Source organism: Hyperolius riggenbachi, chromosome 2 (assembly GCF_040937935.1).
Source record: "Hyperolius riggenbachi isolate aHypRig1 chromosome 2, aHypRig1.pri, whole genome shotgun sequence".
NCBI lineage: Eukaryota > Metazoa > Chordata > Amphibia > Anura > Hyperoliidae > Hyperolius > Hyperolius riggenbachi.
This window is the reverse complement of record NC_090647.1, coordinates 385,398,426-385,420,030: the sequence shown is the minus strand read 5'-3', so window position 1 is coordinate 385,420,030 and position 21,605 is coordinate 385,398,426. Positions and strand designations below refer to the sequence as shown.

The window sequence follows — 21,605 nt, the reverse complement described above, 5'->3', positions numbered from 1 at the left end:
CCCACACATAAACCAATCCTCCCTCCCTCCCCCCCCCCACCACCACTTTTGGCCCAAAAAATAGTCCAAAAGCTATGACCCGCTGACTGGCCAACCTCCAAATGTGCGTCCCTCACCCCCCGCACAAAGTACCAATTTGTAGCAAGGTGACAGGGGTGGCTTACGTGCATGCTTCAGTTTCCCCACTCCAGCTTGCTTCCTCTAGTGTCCCATGTAGCTTCTGATCTGGTGACTAGAGCTCCAGGTTCACTGGCATGTGAGCTGGGTATATCACCCATAGATAGACTGATCCCCTGCACTTCACACTCAAAATTTTGGTGTCAAAAAGTTGGTCCATCCATGGTGATATACCGTATCTGCAAGATATTTTGACATAACCCATGTCTTGTTGTGTGTTATGAAAAGATCTGTGTAAGCAGGGCGTTATTTTAACTTACTACTCATTACTGATAGAAACACTGATAACAAATTATATCAATATGGTAATAACAGAAATGACTCTATAATATTTAATATGATATTTTCTCTATCACTTACTGGTACAACCCTGTGGATTGGAAGCACTCAGGAAGTAATAACCTGGTTTACACTGGTCACAACGTTCTCCTCCAACATTATCTTTACAAATACATCTTCCATTCCTTTGGTCGCAGCTGCCACCAGCATCACTGCCTTCTGGATCACAGTCACAAGCTGAAATAAATTAGCAGCTATAATTAAGTGTTAAGCCTTAATTTTAACTATGAAAGGCATATATTAATGCAAATGAAAATAAAGAAAATAAGGGTTTTGTTCAAGGTAAAAAAATAATACCAATTCCATTACATGGGTCTCCAGAAGACTTCTAGGCCAGGACACTATCTGCATCGTCTGTGCATGATCTTCCTGTTTGCATTTGTTTCCTCTGGGCACTCAAGTTTTTTTTCCCACATCCCAAAAACATTCAGTAAGTTTTAATTGGTTGCCACCTAAATTGCCCTTAGTCTATGATAGGGACATCAGATTGTGACTATGGTAGGGATTACACTGTGACCTCCTCTGAAGAACAGTTAGTAATGCAACAAAGGACTCCATGGCTGGATAGTGCACTGGTTAAGGGATCTGTTTCTGACACAGGAGACCAGTGTTTGAATCTCAGCTCATCCTGTTCAGTAAGCCAGCAACTATTTAGCAAAGAGACTTTGTGTGCAAGACTCCATAACACTGCTACTAGCAGCTTTGTGTCTGCCAGGAGAAAAGCACAATATAAATGTTCTGAGTCTTGTCTTTGTCAAGCGCTATGGAAGTTGTCAAATATTGAGTAATAATAATGGGTGGTGCATTGATTAAGTGGATAGAACTCTTGCTTTGAAGCACTAGGGTCCAAGGCTCAAACCCTGTCCAAGACACTGGCCCATATGCAATTAACTATTTCTCCTGCGTTATTTCATAGAAGATCATTTTCATTGTTTCTTTAAAATACATTTTCAGCGTTTTACATGTATATACCCTTCCTCTAACTTTCAAATTGCTGTTATCCATCACCCTCCTGTCTCTGATGCCCTGGCCCTTCCTCACATCATCCTTCACTGACCCAGACTTGGCAGCTACAAACTACCTCAGCTCAATCACACAAGTCATCGATGCTGTTGCACCTCTTACCAATGTCTGCCCTAATTGTGTCACTTGTCAACCCTGCCTGACCAAAGCTACTAAACAGTTGAAAAAGTGCTCTGGAGTAGCTGAACGACAATGGAGAAAAACCAACACAAATAAGGACTTCATTTTATAGCATTTTTTTTCAGAAATCCTCTCTCTTCTAGGGATACTCACCTTGTTCCGCGGAATTCCGTTTTCCGCGATTCCGGCCAGAATTTGATGATACCGTTCCGTCGCATCGGAACGGAATTGCCATAGAGCTATAGCGGAAATTCCGTGAACGATACGTAATTCCGGCGAAATGCGGAATTTTGTTTGCCAATCACAAAGCCCCAAGAAGTTTAAACAGGATTTCTTCTAGGAATGCTTTCAAGTTGGAGTAAGGATGATCTGGCAGAAACAATCTTCTTCCTCTTCCTCCTCCTGTCCTCCAGGGATTTGTAGGATGTCAAAAGCAAGTTCACATACATTGGCCAGGAATTGAACCCAGGACAACTGCTTGGAAGGCAGCTATGCTCACCACTATACCACATGCTAAATTTGAAGTCTGGAAGATTTCAGGGCAAGGGTGGGAAGGATGAAAAGCTAGGTGGGCATGCAACCATTCCTGATAATAACCTAAAGCTTACTTGTGGCTTACAACACATTGGCTTAAGACTTTACCAAATCCAATGCTCCAATATGGGGAAGCTTCTCTGTTTGCTGTTTTTTTTTTTTTTTTTTTTTTTTGTGTGGTGTCACAGTTCACTCATCTCTTCAACTACAAGAAAGGGCCAGGAGTAGTCTTAGCTACCGTAATATCTATGTTACGGCAGGGTCCTTATTACACTTTCTCTTAAAGGGCTATGGAAACCGTTTTGCCCATGCAATAAAGCGAGGTGCAAAAATGAAATCATGCCTAGCAGAGGATGGTTTTGTTCCATCGACCTCTGGGTTGTGGACCCAGCACACTTCCGCTGCACCACTCTGCTCACAGTTGTATACAATCTTTAAGTTTAAGAAGGGTACATTAGTTGAAATAATTACACTACAATCTATGTTACAGCAAGCCCCTAATGACACGTTCTCTTAAGGGGCTATGGCCACCAATTGGCCCATGTGGTAAAGCAAGGTGTAAAAAACAAAGTACACCTAGCAGAGGATGGTTTCGATCCATCAACCTCTGGGTTATGGGCCCAGCATGCTTCAGCTGCACCACTCTGCTGCCACACAGTGAATGCTTCGTTGTAGGAAAACGTGGCGTTAAACTTCTTTGAGCAGATTTACTTCCTCCCTCCAAAAGACACACATACATCCCCATAAAATCATTTAGCAGCAACTGCGTGTACAGTCTCTGTTGGGCAATTGGTTAGCGCATTCGACCCCAGATAGCCATGTAGAATCATCTCTCTCTCTCTCTCTCTCTCTCTCTCTTCCTCTCCCTCTCCCCCTCTCCCCCTCTCTCTCTCTCTCTCTCTCCCTCTCCCTCTCCCTCTCTCTCATTTTCAGCTTAAAACCAACAACGGATACCGGTGGAATTTCACAGGCAATTTTTGAATTCCGCTGCAGAGTGGCGCAGCGGAAGCATGCTGAGCCCATAACCCAGAGGTCGATGGATCGAAGCCATCCTCTGCTAGGTGTACTTTAGTTTTTACACCTTGCTTTACCACATGGGCCAATCGGTGGCCAAAGCCCCGTAAGAGAAAGTGTCATTAGGGCCTTGCTGTAACATAGATAGTAGTGTAACTATTTCAACTAATGTTGCACCCTTCTTAAACTTGAAGGTTGTATACATCTGTGAGCAGAGAGGCAGAACTTTTATGACAGCCAGAAGGGAGTCAGCTGACCAAGCCGGTCAGCTGACGATTCAACCAGTTGCCATTGGTCCAGCACTTAGGGGAGGCGCTGGAGAGCGCTTTGATATATATACTGGGTGCTGGTCATTCTCTGGCTGTCTGCCGTTGCGATCACTACGTGGTAGCACTCAGACCTTTTGTCAGATTCTGTGTTATATCTCTGTTATACTTCAGACTAGTTCCAGGGTGTTGATGATCACGGACCTCACACCCAGATTAGGGACTTGTGTTATATCTCTGTTATACTTCAGACTAGTTCCAGGGTATTGATGATCAAGGACCTCACACCCAGATTAGGGACTTGTGTTATCAACCTGTTATACTTCAGACTAGTTCCAGGGTGTTGATGATCACGGAGCTCACACCGAGACTAGGCATTGTATATTATCTGTTAAGACCTTCTGCTTTCCTGACCATCCCTCTGCTTTCTGATTCGGTACCACGCATATCTGATATCACGTTGCCAAACCCTGCCTGTCTTGGATACCGAATCAGCCTTCTGTCTTTGTACCTTTTCTGTCTGTCTGTTGCCGACCTGGCTAGTCCGACCTTGAGAACTATCTCCTCTGTTTAGAGATAGTTCACAGATCTGTCAGTGACACTCCACCCTTGGTGTCACTCACACTCTGGTCATTCCCTCACTCAGCCTGACTCCCCCCCCCCTTTGGGAGCCTCAGGCCGAGGAAGGAGCCTGTCCTTCGGGCAGTATCCCATTCTGCCTTGTAACCCCTTTACGGGGACCCTCCTCAAAGTATTACTGTTGCACCAAACACTCATATTACTCAGGTGTCCAGAGGTTAGAAATATATCTGATTATCGGTAATACTGTAGATCATCAATAATCGGGTATATATCTGTATTCTCGGTGATACTGCAGATCACCGGTAATCAGATCCTCTCTGTGTTACACCGATCGTTACAGAACGGCAGACCAAACACAAATGGACGCACTCACCAGCCGTCTGGGCACACTTACCACCTCGGTGGATAACATCAACCAAGTGCTGGGTAGCCACCGGACGTTAATAGACGCCTTATCTGGATCTGTACAAACCCTCCAGACAGCTGTGGATGAAGTGCGATCTCCTCCTAGCACAGACATACGTATGCCTGTACCCGAAAGATTTTCTGGTCACAGATCTGACTTCCGAAATTTTAGAAGTAGAGTGTTATCATACTTTGAGTTAAGACCTAAGTCTTCAGGCACTATGGCCCAAAGGGTTACGTTTATCAAAACTTTATTATCTGCGATTCCCAGACCTTGGCATACAGTCTCCCCATCGGTCACCCAGCCCTGGCCTCTGTGGAAGAATTTTTTCAAGCTATGGCTGTAATTTACGACGACCCAGACATTGCCTCGACTTCTGAGCGGAAGCTCAAACTTTTGCGTCAAGGCAAGGGTCTGGTTGAAGATTATGCTGCTGAATTTAGAAGATGGTCGGTATCGGCCAGGTGGGATACTTTTGCCCTTTTACATAGTTACATAGTTACATAGTTATTTTGGTTGAAAAAAGACATACGTCCATCGAGTTCAACCAGATTGTTTTTTATCAGGGTTGTCAGACGAGGTCTCTGATCTTATGTTAAGTCAGCCTGAACCCAAATCCATTGATGAGGCCATTTCATCAGCCATTAGAATAGATTGTCGGCTGCGCTATCAGAGGCAGACCCGGGGTAAAAACCACGTGAGAATGGTGTCCCATGCTGTGCCCCCAGTAACTCCTATTCCCCCCGCATAACCTCCCCCTGAGCCAATGCAGATTGGTCGGTCTAAATTGTCTCAGGTGGAGCGGAAATGCAGAATATCAGAGCAGCTCTGTCTGTATTGTGCAGAAAGGGGTCATAGAGTGCAGAACTGCCCTAAGAAATTGGGAAACGCTACTGCCTAGGTGTAGTTGGGGGTAATACCCTAGGCGTACAATTTTTACCCCTAGATGAGAAACGTTTCTTCTTCCATGTACTATTTCATGGGAAGATAAGTCTGAAGTCACTGAAGCCTTCATTGACTCAGGCTCAGCGGCTAATTTTATGGATTACGAATTTGCTCAGAAATTGGGAATTCCGCTCACACCGGTTAAACCACCGATTCAAGTTACTGCAGTGGATGACTCCCCACTGCAGGGTAACAGTCCACTGTCGCAGACTCCAGAGGTGGGAGTTGCTATTGGGGTGTTGGATAGAGAAGATTTGCATTTTTTTGTGTTACACATGACAACCTCCACGATCATTCTGGGCATGCCTTGGTTACAACTCCACTCCCCTCAGATAAATTGGGCCACTGGTCAGCTAACGAGCTGGTCGTCCCATTGCTTTCATCACTGTTTGGCGAAGGTAACCTTGGGCCAGACCAAGATTCACGTGGAGGGAGTACCAGTTCAGTATTCAGAATTCTCAGACGTGTTTTGTCCTAGATCAGCCGATAAACTTCCTCCACATCGCCCTTTCGATTGTCCCATCGATCTCCGGTCTGGTTGTATGCCCCCTAGAGGTCACCTCTACAATTTATCTGGGCCGGAAAAATTGGCCATGCAGGAGTATATCCGCGAGAACTTAGCTAAGGGGTTCATTCGCCCTTCCCGGTCACCGGTAGGAGCAGGTTTCTTTTTTGAAGAAAAAAGATGGAGGCCTTCGACCGCGTGCATTGATTATCGGGGTCTGAATAAAATCACAGTAAAAAATCGCTATCCATTACCTTTCATAGACGATTTATTTACTCAGGTCACCAATGCTAAGATTTTCTCAAAATTGGATTTGTGGGGTGCATACAACCTGGTGCGGATCAGAGAGGGCGATGAGTGGAAGACGGCCTTTAACACACCCGATGGGCATTACGAGTTCCTGGTGATGCCCTTCGGGTTGTGTAACGCCCCGGCCGTCTTTCAGGAACTCATCAATGAGGTGTTCAGGGAGGTTTTAGGTAAATTTGTCCTGGTATATATAGATGATATACTAATCTTCTCAGCTAACCTCACAGAGCACAGGGCCCATGTCAGATTTGTGTTGCACAAGCCAAAACAAAACATGCTTTATGCTAAGTTGGAGAAATGCATTTTTGAGGTAACATCTGTCTGGGGTATATAATTTCCACCTCGGGCCTTTCTATGGACCCTGCCAAAGTCTCTGCTGTCCTGGACTGGCCTCAGCCAGTAGGATTGAAGGCCCTCCAAAGGTTCTTAGGGTTCGCAAATTACTATAGAAGGTTCATAAAGGGGTACTCTACAGTCATTGCACCCCTCACCAGTCTCACTAAGAAAGGGGCAGATACCAACCACTGGTCCCCCGAAGCTTCGGCTGCTTTCTCCACTCTGAAAGAGCTGTTTTGTTCTGCACCCATCTTGAGACACATCGACACATCCTATCCCTTTATTGTATAGGTGGATGCCTCAGAGGTTGGGGTAGGGGCTGTGCTGTCTCAACGATGTGGGGTGCAGGGAAGATTCCACCCGTGTGCCTAATTTTCTCGTATGTTTTCACCAGCGGAGAAAAACTACGATATAGGCAACAGGGAGCTCCTAGCCATTAAATTGGCCTTTGAAGAATGGCGGCATTGGCTAGAAGGAGCAGAACATACGATTACAGTTTACACTGATCACAAAAATTTGGAATACATTGAGGGGGCTAAGAGATTGAGTCCCCGTCAGGCTCGATGGTCACTATTTTTCTCGAGATTAAGATTTGTAATTAAGTATACTCCGGGTAGTAAAAACATTAAAGCAGATGCTTTATACAGATGCTTTGAGCCAGAGACAGCGCAGCCCTCAGACCCAGAGACTATTATCCCACAGAAAGTGGTATTGGCAGCCACAGAGACCTGGAAGAACTGGATGGAGACTTTAAGTCCCTTCCAGCAGGATGTTCCTGAGGGAAAACCTGAAGGGGTCATGTTTGTACCATTGCCGTTTCGTCTCCAGATATTGCAGATGTTCCACTCCCACAAAAATGCTGGACACCCTGGGGCCTCCAGAACACAGGACCTTGTTGCTAGGTGTGCTTGGTGGCCTTCATTGGCAACTGACTGCAAGGAGTATGTGAGAGAATGTGCAGTGTGTGCAAAAAGCAAACCCTCCTGTCTGGCACCTGTGGGAACATTGCAGCCTTTGCCCACCCCGAGTGAACCATGGACCCACTTATCCATGGATTTTGTGGGTGAGCTCCCGAGGTCTGAGGGCATGTCGGTCATTTGGGTGGTAGTCGACAGATTCAGCAAAATGGCCCATTTCATGCCCTTGAAAGGACTTCCCTCGGCCCAGGAATTGGCCGATCTTTTCATCATGCACATTTTCCGGCTACACGGCATCCCGGAAAATGTAGTGTCTGATCGGGGAGTCCAATTTGTTTCTAAATTTTGGAGGGCATTTTGTCATCAATTGGGCATGGAACTGTCATTTTCATCGGGCTACCACCCACAGACAAATGGTCAGACCGAGAGAATAATTCAGTCACTGGAACAATTTCTCAGGTGTTATGTTGCGGATGCGCAAAATGATTGGGTCAAGGTCTTGCCATTTGCAGAATTTGCACACAATAATTTAAAGAGCTCTTCCTCTGGATTCTCTCCATTTCAGGTGGTAACTGGAAAGTTGCCTAAGTTCTCCCCACTGCCAGTAGCTTCCACTCCGTTTCCAGCTTTGGAGGCTTGGCAAAAGTCATTTAAGAACATTTGGGGGAACGTGAAAAAGAATCTAGAGAAGGCCTTTCAGAGTCAGAAAGGTCAAGCTGACAAGAAACGTTCCATTGAGTGGAAGTTCTGGCCAGGAGACTTGGTCTGGGTGTCCACCCGTCATTTGAATTTAAAACAGCCTTCGCCCAAGTTAGGACCCAGATTTGTGGGCCCTTTCCCAGTAACCAGGAAAATCAACAATGTTACTTATGCCATTAATCTTCCTGCCAGCATGCGTGGTGTAAGATCGTTCCATGTATCCCTGCTTAAGCCAGCAGTGCATGTAGGTTCCACTCCTCCTCCCCCTGTGATGGTGGATGACCAACCTGAGTATGAAGTGGAAAAGATTTTAGATTCACGCATTGTACAGAACTCAGTACAGTATTTGGTTCACTGGAAGGGTTATGGTATTGAGGAAAGAACATGGGTACCTGATTGCCGAATGCATGTGGATGAATTAAAGAAGGAATTCCACGCCCTACATCCTGAGAAACCAGGTAGGAGCTGTCCGGAGTCCACTCCTCAGGGGGGGGGGGGGTACTGTGAGGAAACGCGGAAAAGCCGCCGCATGTACTCAGAACGGGGCGGCTGATTCCGCGTCCAACGCGGCGGTTTGCACGCATAGGCCTACATCCAGTAAGATGGCCGAACGCGGAGGAACCGCCACATGCCTTGATAGCGGTGCGGTGGATTCTGCGTCCAGCACGGCAGGTGATTTGCAACACATGTCTGGTGTGGCTGGGACTGATAGTCCACACAGGTTCAGAAGGACGCGGGCACGCGCAGAGAGGCAGAACTTTTATGACAGCCAGAAGGGAGTCAGCTGACCAAGCCGGTCAGCCGACGATTCAACCAGTTCCCATTGGTCCAGCACTTAGGGGAGGCGCTGGAGAGCGCTTTGATATATATACTGGGTGCTGGTCATTCTCTGGTTGTCTGCCGTTGCGATCACTACGTGGTAGCACTCAGACCTTTTGTCAGATTCTGTGTTATATCTCTGTTATACTTCAGACTAGTTCCAGGGTGTTGATGATCACGGACCTCACACCCAGATTAGGGACTTGTGTTATATCTCTGTTATACTTCAGACTAGTTCCAGGGTGTTGATGATCACGGACCTCACACCCAGATTAGGGACTTGTGTTATATCTCTGTTATACTTCAGACTAGTTCCAGGGTGTTGATGATCAAGGACCTCACACCCAGATTAGGGACTTGTGTTATCAACCTGTTATACTTCAGACTGTCAGGCGCGGACTTACCTCCACCGCTGCTAGCAGCGCGAACGCCGCCGGGACTCCGAACTTCCGGTCCGCCTCGGCTACTACCGCCGCCAATCAGCGTTCCAGCCGCGTGTCATTCCAGCAGGGCAGGGTAGTACGCTCACGCACGGAGCGTCATGCCCTTTATACCCTAAGGCGGAGGCTTCCATGATCTGCCTCACTGGGACCCTTCTCCGCCCCCTCTCTGACGTCATCTGGGGGGTGGGGGTTGCTGGGTTGGCAGCCTGCATTTAAGCAGCAGACTGCCAGTGCTCTTTGTCCGCTGTAGCGATCCCACGCCTGTGCTAGCTCTCGGATCCACAGTATACTTATATATTGGTTACGCCAATATATAAGTACTGGAAGACCATATCATTGTTTATTTACTTTGTGCCTTTGACCTTTGCCTGTCTCTGACCTCGATTTCTCTTGATCCTCTTGTACCGCTGCCTATCTGATTTCCCGTTGCCGACTTTGCTATTCCCTCGTTCATTCTCTCGCCTAGTGTCTCTGTACCTCGAATCTCTGATTATTGTTGCCATACCCTGCTTGTACGACATTCCCCGCCAGCGGGCCCTTGCCGCTTGGCGGAAGTCAGTGCTCTGTGGGCCCTCGCCACTGAGTAATACGGTACTTACTGTTTGCACCAAACATTACATCTTTGTTATTTTTCTTACCTGGCTGTGGGCCCCTTTTCCACAGCCAGAGAATTGTGTATCACCAGTTATTATTGCTGAGTTACTGCAGTTTAGCTTACTGAGCGTTACACAGACTAGTTCCAGGGTGTTGATGATCAAGGAGCTCACACCCAGATTAGGGACTTGTGTTACCAACCTGTTATATGTGAGACTAGTTCCAGGGTGTTGATGATCACGGACCTCACACCCAGATTAGGGACTTGTATTATCATTCTGTTATTCTTCAGACTAGTTCCAGGGTGTTGATGATCACGGAGCTCACACCGAGACTAGGCATTGTATATTATCTGTTATGACCTTCTGCTTTCCTGACCATCCCTCTGCTTTCTGATTCGGTACCACGCATATCTGATATCACGTTGCCAAACCCTGCCTGTCTTGGATACCGAATCAGCCTTCTGTCTTTGTACCTTTTCTGTCTGTCTGTTGCCGACCTGGCTAGTCCGACCTTGAGAACTATCTCCTCTGTTTAGAGATAGTTCACAGATCTGTCAGTGACACTCCACGCTTGGTGTCACTCACACTCTGCTCCTTCCCTCACTCAGCCTGACTCCCCCCCCCTTTGGGAGCCTCAGGCCGAGGAAGGAGCCTGTCCTTCGGGCAGTATCCCATACTGCCTTGTATCCCCTTTACGGGACCCTCCTCAAAGTATTACTGTTGCCCCAAACACTTATATTACTCAGGTGTCCAGAGGTTAGAGATATATCTGATTATCGGTGATACTGCAGATCATCAATAATCGGGTATATATCTGTATTCTCGGTGATACTGCAGATCACCGGTAATCAGATTCTCTCTGTGTTACACCGATCGTTACAGGGCCCTGCCGTAGATATTACGGTAGCTAAGACTACTCCTGGCCTTTTCTTGTAGTTGAAGAGATGAGTGAACTGTGACACCACACACAAAAAAAAAAAAAAAAACAGCAAACAGAGAAGCTTAAATAGTTTGGGGTTTGCCAAGGAGTTATGGTCCTGCAGTGCAAATACTCAATATTAACTTCATAAACCAGTGGGTTGGAGCAGCCAGTAGTCAATACCAAGAAACAGAACAATTATTAATTGGCCTCAGGCTCCATATCATCTTGGTTCAAACAACAATTACTTTATTGCACAAACATGATTCAAATCACAAGGAGGCTCCTTAATTGGAACCAATACACAGGTATCAGTTAAAAACTTATTTCTGCGCAGAAAGTTTCTACATTAAAACCACCAGAGCCTGCCCACATTACCCCTCAATAATTGCTAGGCTTGTGTGCATGGAGTCTGTCCTCAGACCGTTATGCTCCATGCACCCAAGCCCAGACCCCCTAACTGTCATACAACAGCACACCACCATGCACACAGCAGCTGCCTCCCCCTATTGGGGATAAGTCCTTTCAGGATGTAATGCACAAAGCTGCAGCACGAATAGGTTAGCCAGTTTAAGCACAAAAAGGCAGGTTAGTTGACTTAGCAAGCCACATAGAGACAATGTTGCCCAGACATCATTCCTCCAGCATTAATCATGGATTATTATACTTGCGTTGGTTCACAGGGTATGGCTTCTCCCAGCTGGATGCCAGAGCGCTCTTTTCACCAGATGATCTGTGGCTGTTACTGTAACGATCGTATTCTTTGTATGGGAGCTCAATCTCTTCTTGATGTTTCCCAGTATTTCGCCTCAGTGCCACCTCACACGTGCCCCCTGTTTATGGGTTGCTGCACTCGGCTGCCATAGCCCTCTCATGCCCTTTGGTTAGCGCTTGCTATTACCGGCTGACTGTGTCAGTGTATGGTGGCGGGGGACGCTAGTACAGCGTGGTGCAGGGTCAGGCTCCTCCCACCGACCAGTTTCGCGTCACATGACGCTTCATCAGGGCGTGGCTTAAGGGCGCTCCGTCCATCTCTTTATAGGGAGGTAAGATTGCTTCCTAGTGTGACTCACTCACCTCTTGGTGACGTCACACTGTTATTCAATCCATTGCAGCTTTATTGTTCACATTGTCCCATAATGTTAATCACGTATTTGTTCGGATCTCTTTCCTTTCTTGGTGTCATTTTTCCCCGGATAGTCTACAGATACACTTCATTTCAATCACCATTTTTGGCATGTTACATTTTATCTAAAGTGATATATCCACATAAAACGTGGTATTTCATCATTATTCAGTTCTTCCATGCCATCTAGTGGATTTTATATGTATTGCAGGTGTATTACTAAAAGGACTATCAGTCTCTTTTCCCTATTCATTCAGCCATCAGTCATACATACCTACTGGCTGCACTTTTGCATATCTTTAACCCAGGATTACATCTTAGTTTTTAATTTTTAATTTTTTGTATCTTTTGCAGATTTCTAAAGGGGATTTTTATTTTTTGGTATTTAATATATCCTTTTGTCTTCATCTCACCCTAATTTACTGCTTCTTTGAGACAAGGGTTATTACTGTATGCTCTAATTCATTCTTTTTTACAGTCCTCTCACCAGTAATCCTCGTTATCTATGTTTTTTTAGGGCTTAACATCACTTATAAGCCATCTGACGTAAAAAAGGGGTTAGGTTTACCTCAGAATTGAATCCATGCGGCTCCACAGTGTTTAGCCTGTAGATCCACAATGACTCCTTTCCCAAGAGCACATCATCAAAGTCTCCCCTCCTCTCCGAGAGGTTCAACCTGTAAATGGCTTTCACAGTCGTACCCCTCAGGGAAGCTCCATGTTGCTCCCTGTAATGTTTGTATAATGGCATCTCAACCGCCCCCTCCTCAATTTCTCTGAAATGTTCCAGGATTCTAGTTTTGAGATCTCTCTTTGTCTTGCCCACGTACATTAGTTTACATGGGCACTCAATTACATATATCACCCTTTCAGTGTCACAATTCATAAATCCATTGATATTGTAGGTACAATTACCATTTGCGTCTGAGAACGATTTCGTTTTATCCACATATGGGCAGATTTTGCACTTTCCACACCTGAACATGCCTCTACCTGAGGCAGTTCTTAGCCATTTTGTCCCCTCTCGTGTTGGCACAAACTCGCTCCTCACCAAGTTATCCTTCAAATTTGGTGCCCTTTTGGCCGTTAACATTGGTCGCGGTCCCACTATTTTTTTCAATGTCGGGATTAGCTTTTAAAATGCCCCAGTGTTTTTCCAAAAGTTGTCTCAGGTCTTCCCAATGAGAGCCATAGGGAGTAATTATTCTCAGGCTGCTCCCCCCCTGGGTGTCAGTCTGTGACTTGGATGACAATAGGTCTGTTCTAGCATTATTCCATGCTTTTTTGATTGCGGACTTCAGGATTCTATGTGAATATCCACGGTCTCTAAATCTCGAGTACATTTCCCTCGCCTCAATTCTAAACTGATCGTCTGTTGAGCAGTTCCTGCATATACGCAGGAACTGGCTATATGGGATGGATCTTATCAGGGCAGGGGGATGGTGACTGGTGGCGTGGAGAACACTATTTCCCGCTGTTGGCTTTCGGTAAGTGGAAGTGACCACTTTACCTTTTTCTAGTCGTAGTTTTATGTCAAGGAACGACATCTCCACATTACTTACAGTGTATGTGAGACGGATATTTCGCTTATTACCATTCAATTTCTGTATATAAGTTGAAAGTTCCGATTCTGTTCCTCTCCACACCACCAGCACATCATCTATAAAACGAAGCCAGAGGGCAACATGTGCCCCAAATTCCGGGTCTGGGTAGACATCCTGCCTCTCCCAGAACCCGAGATGCAGACACGCATACGCCGGGGCACACGCCGCCCCCATCGACGTTCCCCTGATTTGTCTATAATACCTGCCATTGAACTTAAAACAGTTCAATTTCAACACGAGACTCAGCGCTCGTATTAACATGTCGTTATGTTCGGTTGCCTGATGGCAGCCCTCCTCCAAAAAGAAATCAGCTGCCCTGATTCCCTCCTCGTGTGGGATCGAAGTGTACAACGATTCCACATCGATCCCCACAAGGAGGGAGCCAGGGGGGACAACAAAGTCCTCCAACACCTTAAGGACATCGCGACTGTCCCTCACAAAGGAGGGAAGCTGCATGACCAGAGGTTTCAATTTTTCGTCAATTAGCCTACCCAATCTTTCACAGGGGCCCCCACATCCCGACACAATCGGGCGGCCTGGTGGGTCCACTGAGTTTTTATGAATTTTCGGGATAAAATAAATAGTTGGTACGTTATAATTGGTCACCAGTAAATATTGCCATTCTTCATGGGTGATGACGCACTTTTCACGTGCTTCATCAACCCAATGGTTTATTTTATCTTTTATTCTTGGGAAGGGGCTATTCTCCAGTTTTTCATATGTACTTTTATCTGACAGTTGTCTCATTGCTTCTATAATGTATTTTTCCTCATCTTGCAATACGATATTTCCCCCCTTATCACTAGGTTTTATAATAAGGTTTGGGGCTCGTTTTAGTTCCTCTATTGCTTTTCTTTGTGCTGCTGTTAGGTTACTGGATTTAGTACAGTTTCTTTCCCAGTTATTTGTTCTTAATTCATTATTTATGGTTTCCAGGAATACTGACAGGTGCCGATTTTTGGACAAGGGGGGCATTGTAGTTGCTCGTTTTCGCAGGGATGTGGTAGGCAGTACATACTCTCCCTGATTGTCATCCTCATCAACACACTGACCCCCTTCATCTAGGAGGACCTGAAGGTTTATAATTGCCTCTCTGTCTTCGGCTCTCAAGGTTTCTAATTGATTAGTTTCATTCACATCCAATGTCTGGTTTTGATCACCTCCACCACCAGGAGATTTCTCCCTGTGATACAGATTGAGCATCACCTTTCTTAGAAACAGATTGATGTCTTTATAGATTTCAAAGGTGTCACCCGTGGTGGTGGGGGAGAACGAAAGGCCCTTCACTAGCACCTCGATATGGTTGTTATTCAGCTGGAAATTAGATAGATTTATCACAACCCCTGTGGGGTCCAGGTTTAGTAGTTCCCCCGATATTGTTTGTTGCTCCTTGTTACTCCCCACCAGTCTTCCTCTGAGCTGTTCTCCTCTGATTCTATTGCCGCCCCCCTCCCCTGATAGTTTTTTCCTTTATTTCTGTCTTTTTTATCCTGATTTTTCTCTTTTAGGACTCCCCTTGGAGCTTTCTTCGTTTGTTTTTTTGAGAAGGTAACAGATTTTTTACTGCTCCCTGAAGCTTCCGATCCATCTGTTTCTTCTCCAGATGTACCAGATATTGGTTTTCGCTTTCGTGATCGACTCCTCCTTCTAAATTGTCGTTTACTAACTTTGTTTCTCGGGTCAAATGCTTTTTCACGATTTCATTTTTTTAGGTCATTTTGAAATTTGTTTTGCTTTCGTTTTTTTGTTTCTGCCTGAACTTTTTCAATAAATTCTTTCAGCGATTTATTTAAAGCATTAAATTCCTTATGTTGTCTGTGTTTGTTCAGTTTAATGACATGCGCAGAGATGAGGTCAGTTATTTCCTCTAATTGAGTACTTTCTTCCTCAGCTATCATCTTAACCACTTCTATACCTCTCTCAAAGGCCTTCTTTTTCCATTTTTCGACAAATCTGTCTGTTAGTAAATTTCCCGCAGGGATTGTTCTATCTATCAATCCATCTGGAACAATACATTTGGGGGAACGTGAAAAAGAATCTAGAGAAGGCCTTTCAGAGTCAGAAAGGTCAAGCTGACAAGAAACGTTCCATTGAGTGGAAGTTCTGGCCAGGAGACTTGGTCTGGGTGTCCACCCGTCATTTGAATTTAAAACAGCCTTCGCCCAAGTTAGGACCCAGATTTGTGGGCCCTTTCCCAGTAACCAGGAAAATCAACAATGTTACTTATGCCATTAATCTTCCTGCCAGCATGCGTGGTGTAAGATCGTTCCATGTATCCCTGCTTAAGCCAGCAGTGCATGTAGGTTCCACTCCTCCTCCCCCTGTGATGGTGGATGACCAACCTGAGTATGAAGTGGAAAAGATTTTAGATTCACGCATTGTACAGAACTCAGTACAGTATTTGGTTCACTGGAAGGGTTATGGTATTGAGGAAAGAACATGGGTACCTGATTGCCGAATGCATGTGGATGAATTAAAGAAGGAATTCCACGCCCTACATCCTGAGAAACCAGGTAGGAGCTGTCCGGAGTCCACTCCTCAGGGGGGGGGGGGGGTACTGTGAGGAAACGCGGAAAAGCCGCCGCATGTACTCAGAACGGGGCGGCTGATTCCGCGTCCAACGCGGCGGTTTGCACGCATAGGCCTACATCCAGTAAGATGGCCGAACGCGGAGGAACCGCCACATGCCTTGATAGCGGTGCGGTGGATTCTGCGTCCAGCACGGCAGGTGATTTGCAACACATGTCTGGTGTGGCTGGGACTGATAGTCCACACAGGTTCAGAAGGACGCGGGCACGCGCAGAGAGGCAGAACTTTTATGACAGCCAGAAGGGAGTCAGCTGACCAAGCCGGTCAGCCGACGATTCAACCAGTTCCCATTGGTCCAGCACTTAGGGGAGGCGCTGGAGAGCGCTTTGATATATATACTGGGTGCTGGTCATTCTCTGGTTGTCTGCCGTTGCGATCACTACGTGGTAGCACTCAGACCTTTTGTCAGATTCTGTGTTATATCTCTGTTATACTTCAGACTAGTTCCAGGGTGTTGATGATCACGGACCTCACACCCAGATTAGGGACTTGTGCTATATCTCTGTTATACTTCAGACTAGTTCCAGGGTGTTGATGATCACGGACCTCACACCCAGATTAGGGACTTGTGTTATATCTCTGTTATACTTCAGACTAGTTCCAGGGTGTTGATGATCAAGGACCTCACACCCAGATTAGGGACTTGTGTTATCAACCTGTTATACTTCAGACTGTCAGGCGCGGACTTACCTCCACCGCTGCTAGCAGCGCGAACGCCGCTCCCGAGTCTGACGTCACCGGGACTCCGAACTTCCGGTCCGCCTCGGCTACTACCGCCGCCAATCAGCGTTCCAGCCGCGTGTCGTTCCAGCAGGGCAGGGTAGTACGCTCACGCACGGAGCGTCATGCCCTTTATACCCTAAGGCGGAGGCTTCCATGATCTGCCTCGCTGGGACCCTTCTCCGCCCCCTCTCTGACGTCATCTGGGGGGTGGGGGTTGCTGGGTTGGCAGCCTGCATTTAAGCAGCAGACTGCCAGTGCTCTTTGTCCGCTGTAGCGATCACACGCCTGTGCTAGCTCTCGGATCCACAGTATACTTATATATTGGTTACGCCAATATATAAGTACTGGAAGACCATATCATTGTTTATTTACTTTGTGCCTTTGACCTTTGCCTGTCTCTGACCTCGATTTCTCTTGATCCTCTTGTACCGCTGCCTATCTGATTTCCCGTTGCCGACTTTGCTATTCCCTCGTTCATTCTCTCGCCTAGTGTCTCTGTACCTCGAATCTCTGATTATTGTTGCCATACCCTGCTTGTACGACATTCCCCGCCAGCGGGCCCTTGCCGCTTGGCGGAAGTCAGTGCTCTGTGGGCCCTCGCCACTGAGTAATACGGTACTTACTGTTTGCACCAAACATTACATCTTTGTTATTTTTCTTACCTGGCTGTGGGCCCCTTTTCCACAGCCAGAGAATTGTGTATCACCAGTTATTATTGCTGAGTTACTGCAGTTTAGCTTACTGAGCGTTACACAGACTAGTTCCAGGGTGTTGATGATCAAGGAGCTCACACCCAGATTAGGGACTTGTGTTACCAACCTGTTATATGTGAGACTAGTTCCAGGGTGTTGATGATCACGGACCTCACACCCAGATTAGGGACTTGTATTATCATTCTGTTATTCTTCAGACTAGTTCCAGGGTGTTGATGATCACGGAGCTCACACCGAGACTAGGCATTGTATATTATCTGTTATGACCTTCTGCTTTCCTGACCATCCCTCTGCTTTCTGATTCGGTACCACGCATATCTGATATCACGTTGCCAAACCCTGCCTGTCTTGGATACCGAATCAGCCTTCTGTCTTTGTACCTTTTCTGTCTGTCTGTTGCCGACCTGGCTAGTCCGACCTTGAGAACTATCTCCTCTGTTTAGAGATAGTTCACAGATCTGTCAGTGACACTCCACGCTTGGTGTCACTCACACTCTGCTCCTTCCGTCACTCAGCCTGACTCCCCCCCCTTTGGGAGCCTCAGGCCGAGGAAGGAGCCTGTCCTTCGGGCAGTATCCCATACTGCCTTGTATCCCCTTTACGGGACCCTCCTCAAAGTATTACTGTTGCACCAAACACTCATATTACTCAGGTGTCCAGAGGTTAGAGATATATCTGATTATCGGTGATACTGCAGATCATCAATAATCGGGTATATATCTGTATTCTCGGTGATACTGCAGATCACCGGTAATCAGATTCTCTCTGTGTTACACCGATCGTTACAGGGCCCTGCCGTAGATATTACGGTAGCTAAGACTACTCCTGGCCTTTTCTTGTAGTTGAAGAGATGAGTGAACTGTGACACCACACACAAAAAAAAAAAACAGCAAACAGAGAAGCTTCCCCATATTGGAGCATTGGATTTGGTAAAGTCTTAAGCCTATGTGTTGTAAGCCACAAGTAAGATTTAGTTTAGCAGGAATGGATGCATGGCCACCTAGCTTTTCATCCTTCCCACCATTGCCCTAGAATCTTCCAGACTTCAAATTCAGCATGTAGTGTTGGTGGTATAGTGGTGAGCATAGCTGCCTTCCAAGCAGTTGACCTAGGCTTGATTCCTGGCCAATGTATATGAGCTTGCTTTTGACATCCTACAAATCCCTGGAAAACAGGAGGAGGAGGAGAAGAGAGAGAGAGATTGATTGATTTTGTTTTACCTCCGGAATGCGGAATTCCACGGATATGTAATGGCGACGGAATTTAGCGCTGACGGAATTCCGGAATTCCGGCGGAACAGAATTTGCTGTTTCCGATCATCCCTACTCTCTTCCACAAAAGTCATATTTTTCTCCTTCTATATCCTCTCGATCCCATAATCCAAAACACTCATTCAACACTTTAACTACCCCCCCCCCTCATTCTTCTTCATGCTTATCAGCTGAAGAATTTGCAACATATCGGTTATTCACTGATACAATTGACAAAATCAGAAGTGGTTCTTCCATACAACTGTAACGATTGTGGAATCGTATTCGCAGTCGGCGCACCAGACGTGCGCTGACGCGACGGATTTCCTCCACAAGCGTATATTTGAGGACACCCAGGCTAGGTGCTATGCACCCGCAGAGGGCAATTCCCTCCGGCAGATGGCGCTGTGGAGTGCAGGCGAACACAGTCGCTGCACAGCCACAGATGCCAGACGGGAATTGTACAGATCCAGGACAAGGTACGATCAGGCAGGGCTGGATAGCCCACAAGAAACAGAGCAAAGGTACAGAACCAATGTGTGTCCACCAAACTAGTCGCCACCCAGCGACGGTGAACACACAACGGTGGAAACGAAGTGGGAATGCAATCGCAAGAATGGCGATTGCCGACAGCGACACAAGACTGAGCAAAACAGGGCACAAGGGTAGCAAAGGCACAGCAAATAATACAATGAGGAGATACGGAAAATAACAAACGCTAGCTAACCGCGAACACCGCACTCATTCGCAACAGTGCACGCGGTTATGCGCGGTCTCCACGTGATAAGCACAATAGAGACAAGCACGCCTACCTAACCATTAACAGACAAACATGAAATGCGAGCGCTTGCTTAACGGTTACCTCACCGAGCCTCCAGCAAGCGTAGCAGACAAGACAGACACACGAAAACAGGGACAAGCGAGAGATAGGATCCACAGCACTAGCGAAAAGTGGCTAGCGCGATCTCAGGAGACAGAACAGAAGGATCCCCAGCGCTAGCGAAAAGTGGCTAGCGCGATCCCAGAAGACAGAACAGAAGGATCCCCAGCGCTAGCGAAAAGTAGCTAGCGCGATCCCAGGAGACAGAACAGAAGAGATAGCTGGTAGCAATCACTGCACCAGCTATACTCCAAGAACAGAGATCAGAACCATTTCCTGTCGACCACCGTTGGGACAGGACAATGGCAACAGAACAAACAAACAGATAATACAACCTGACTGGGCTAGAAGGGGAGCCTAAAGCAACCCCCAGGAATTAACTATACTAGATAGCAACGGCTGACACTCCAGCAGTGTCCATCAGGAACAGACCATGGAAGGGAAATGACCAGCCAAGCCTTCTGGGAATTATAAAGCTCTTATAGTGCCAGTCATCAAAGAAGGCAGGTAGGGGATTTGCATAACGAATGTATGCAAATTCCCCAGCAAGAGAACAGACCAGAACTTGCAATGGAAAGACAGGTCTCTGTTCCAGAGTCCTGCAGCATGCAAACCTAAACAATGGTCAACAGGCTGCCTGCCTGCGCAGGCAGCTGAGCGGATTCTCACAACAACCATCTAATACCATCCACACCTCACTTCTTGACTGCTCTCTATCCATTTTCTCTCCACTCTCTAAACATTCACTCTCTTCTCTAGTCTCCAAATCTCATTTTACCACATGTTCTCTGGATCCTATTTCCTCGCATCTCATTCCACAGCTATTCTCATCCTTAATCCCTGTATTAACATCGTTATTCAATCTACAGTATCCTTCTCCACTGGCATCTTTCCATCCTTACTCAAAAAGGCTGTTGTGACATCACTGATTAAAGCGGGATTGTTACCATAGTTACATAGTTATTTTGGTTGAAAAAAGACATACGTCCATCGAGTTCAACCAGTACAAAGTACAACTCCAGCCTGCTCCCTCACATATCCCTGTTGATCCAGAGGAAGGCGAAAAAACCCTTACAAGGCATGGTCCAATTAGCCCCAAAAGGGAAAAATTCCTTCCTGACTCCAGATGGCAATCAGATAAAATCCCTGGATCAACATCATTAGGCATTACCTAGTAATTGTAGCCATGGATGTCTTTAAACGCAAGGAAAGCATCTAAGCCCCCTTTAAAGGGAACCTTAACTGGCGGGGGAAAAAAATTAATTTACCTGGGGGCTTTCCCAAGCCTCCTGCAGCCGTCCTGTGCCCGCGCCGGTCCTTCGGTGCTGTAACAACCGGCTCACGTACCTGAAGGATGGAGTCTAGTATGAGGATAACAGCTACTTATGCGGCTCACCACACAGAACCTCTGGAAGTGGAACAGAGTCTCTATGGAGCAAGGGGCAGAAGCGCTGGCAGACTGTCAGATGCCTCCGCAAGCTGAGTAAGGGTAGTGCAATAACTCAGCACCTAGAGCAGGAAGTCCTTTGAGCAATTACGGGTTCAGCAACAAGACAGGTCCTTTTCCAAGCCGGGTCAAATATCAGAGCGGGTAGTCGTCCGGAAATAGGTTGGCAGCAGAGCAGGTAATCAGACAGGCAAGAGGTCGGCAACAAGGCGGGTAATCAGGACAAGCAGAGGTCGGCAATGAGGCGGGTAGTCAGGGCAAGCAGAGGTCGGCAACGAAGATCAATCAGGCAGGAACAAGTTCAACGGGACGGGTCACACGGAC

At 46.6% G+C, this 21,605-nt stretch overlaps 1 protein-coding gene across 1 annotated transcript in view; it reads right to left on the bottom strand.

Annotated features, from left to right (window-relative positions):
• Positions 1–21,605, bottom strand: part of LAMB3 (laminin subunit beta 3) — a 2,309,994-nt gene that overhangs the window by 1,011,417 nt on the left and 1,276,972 nt on the right. Inside the window, exon 11 of the mRNA XM_068269757.1 lies at positions 538–693. Within this exon, the coding sequence (XP_068125858.1) occupies positions 538–693 (156 nt within the window). The remainder of the gene's footprint in view (positions 1–537; positions 694–21,605) is intronic.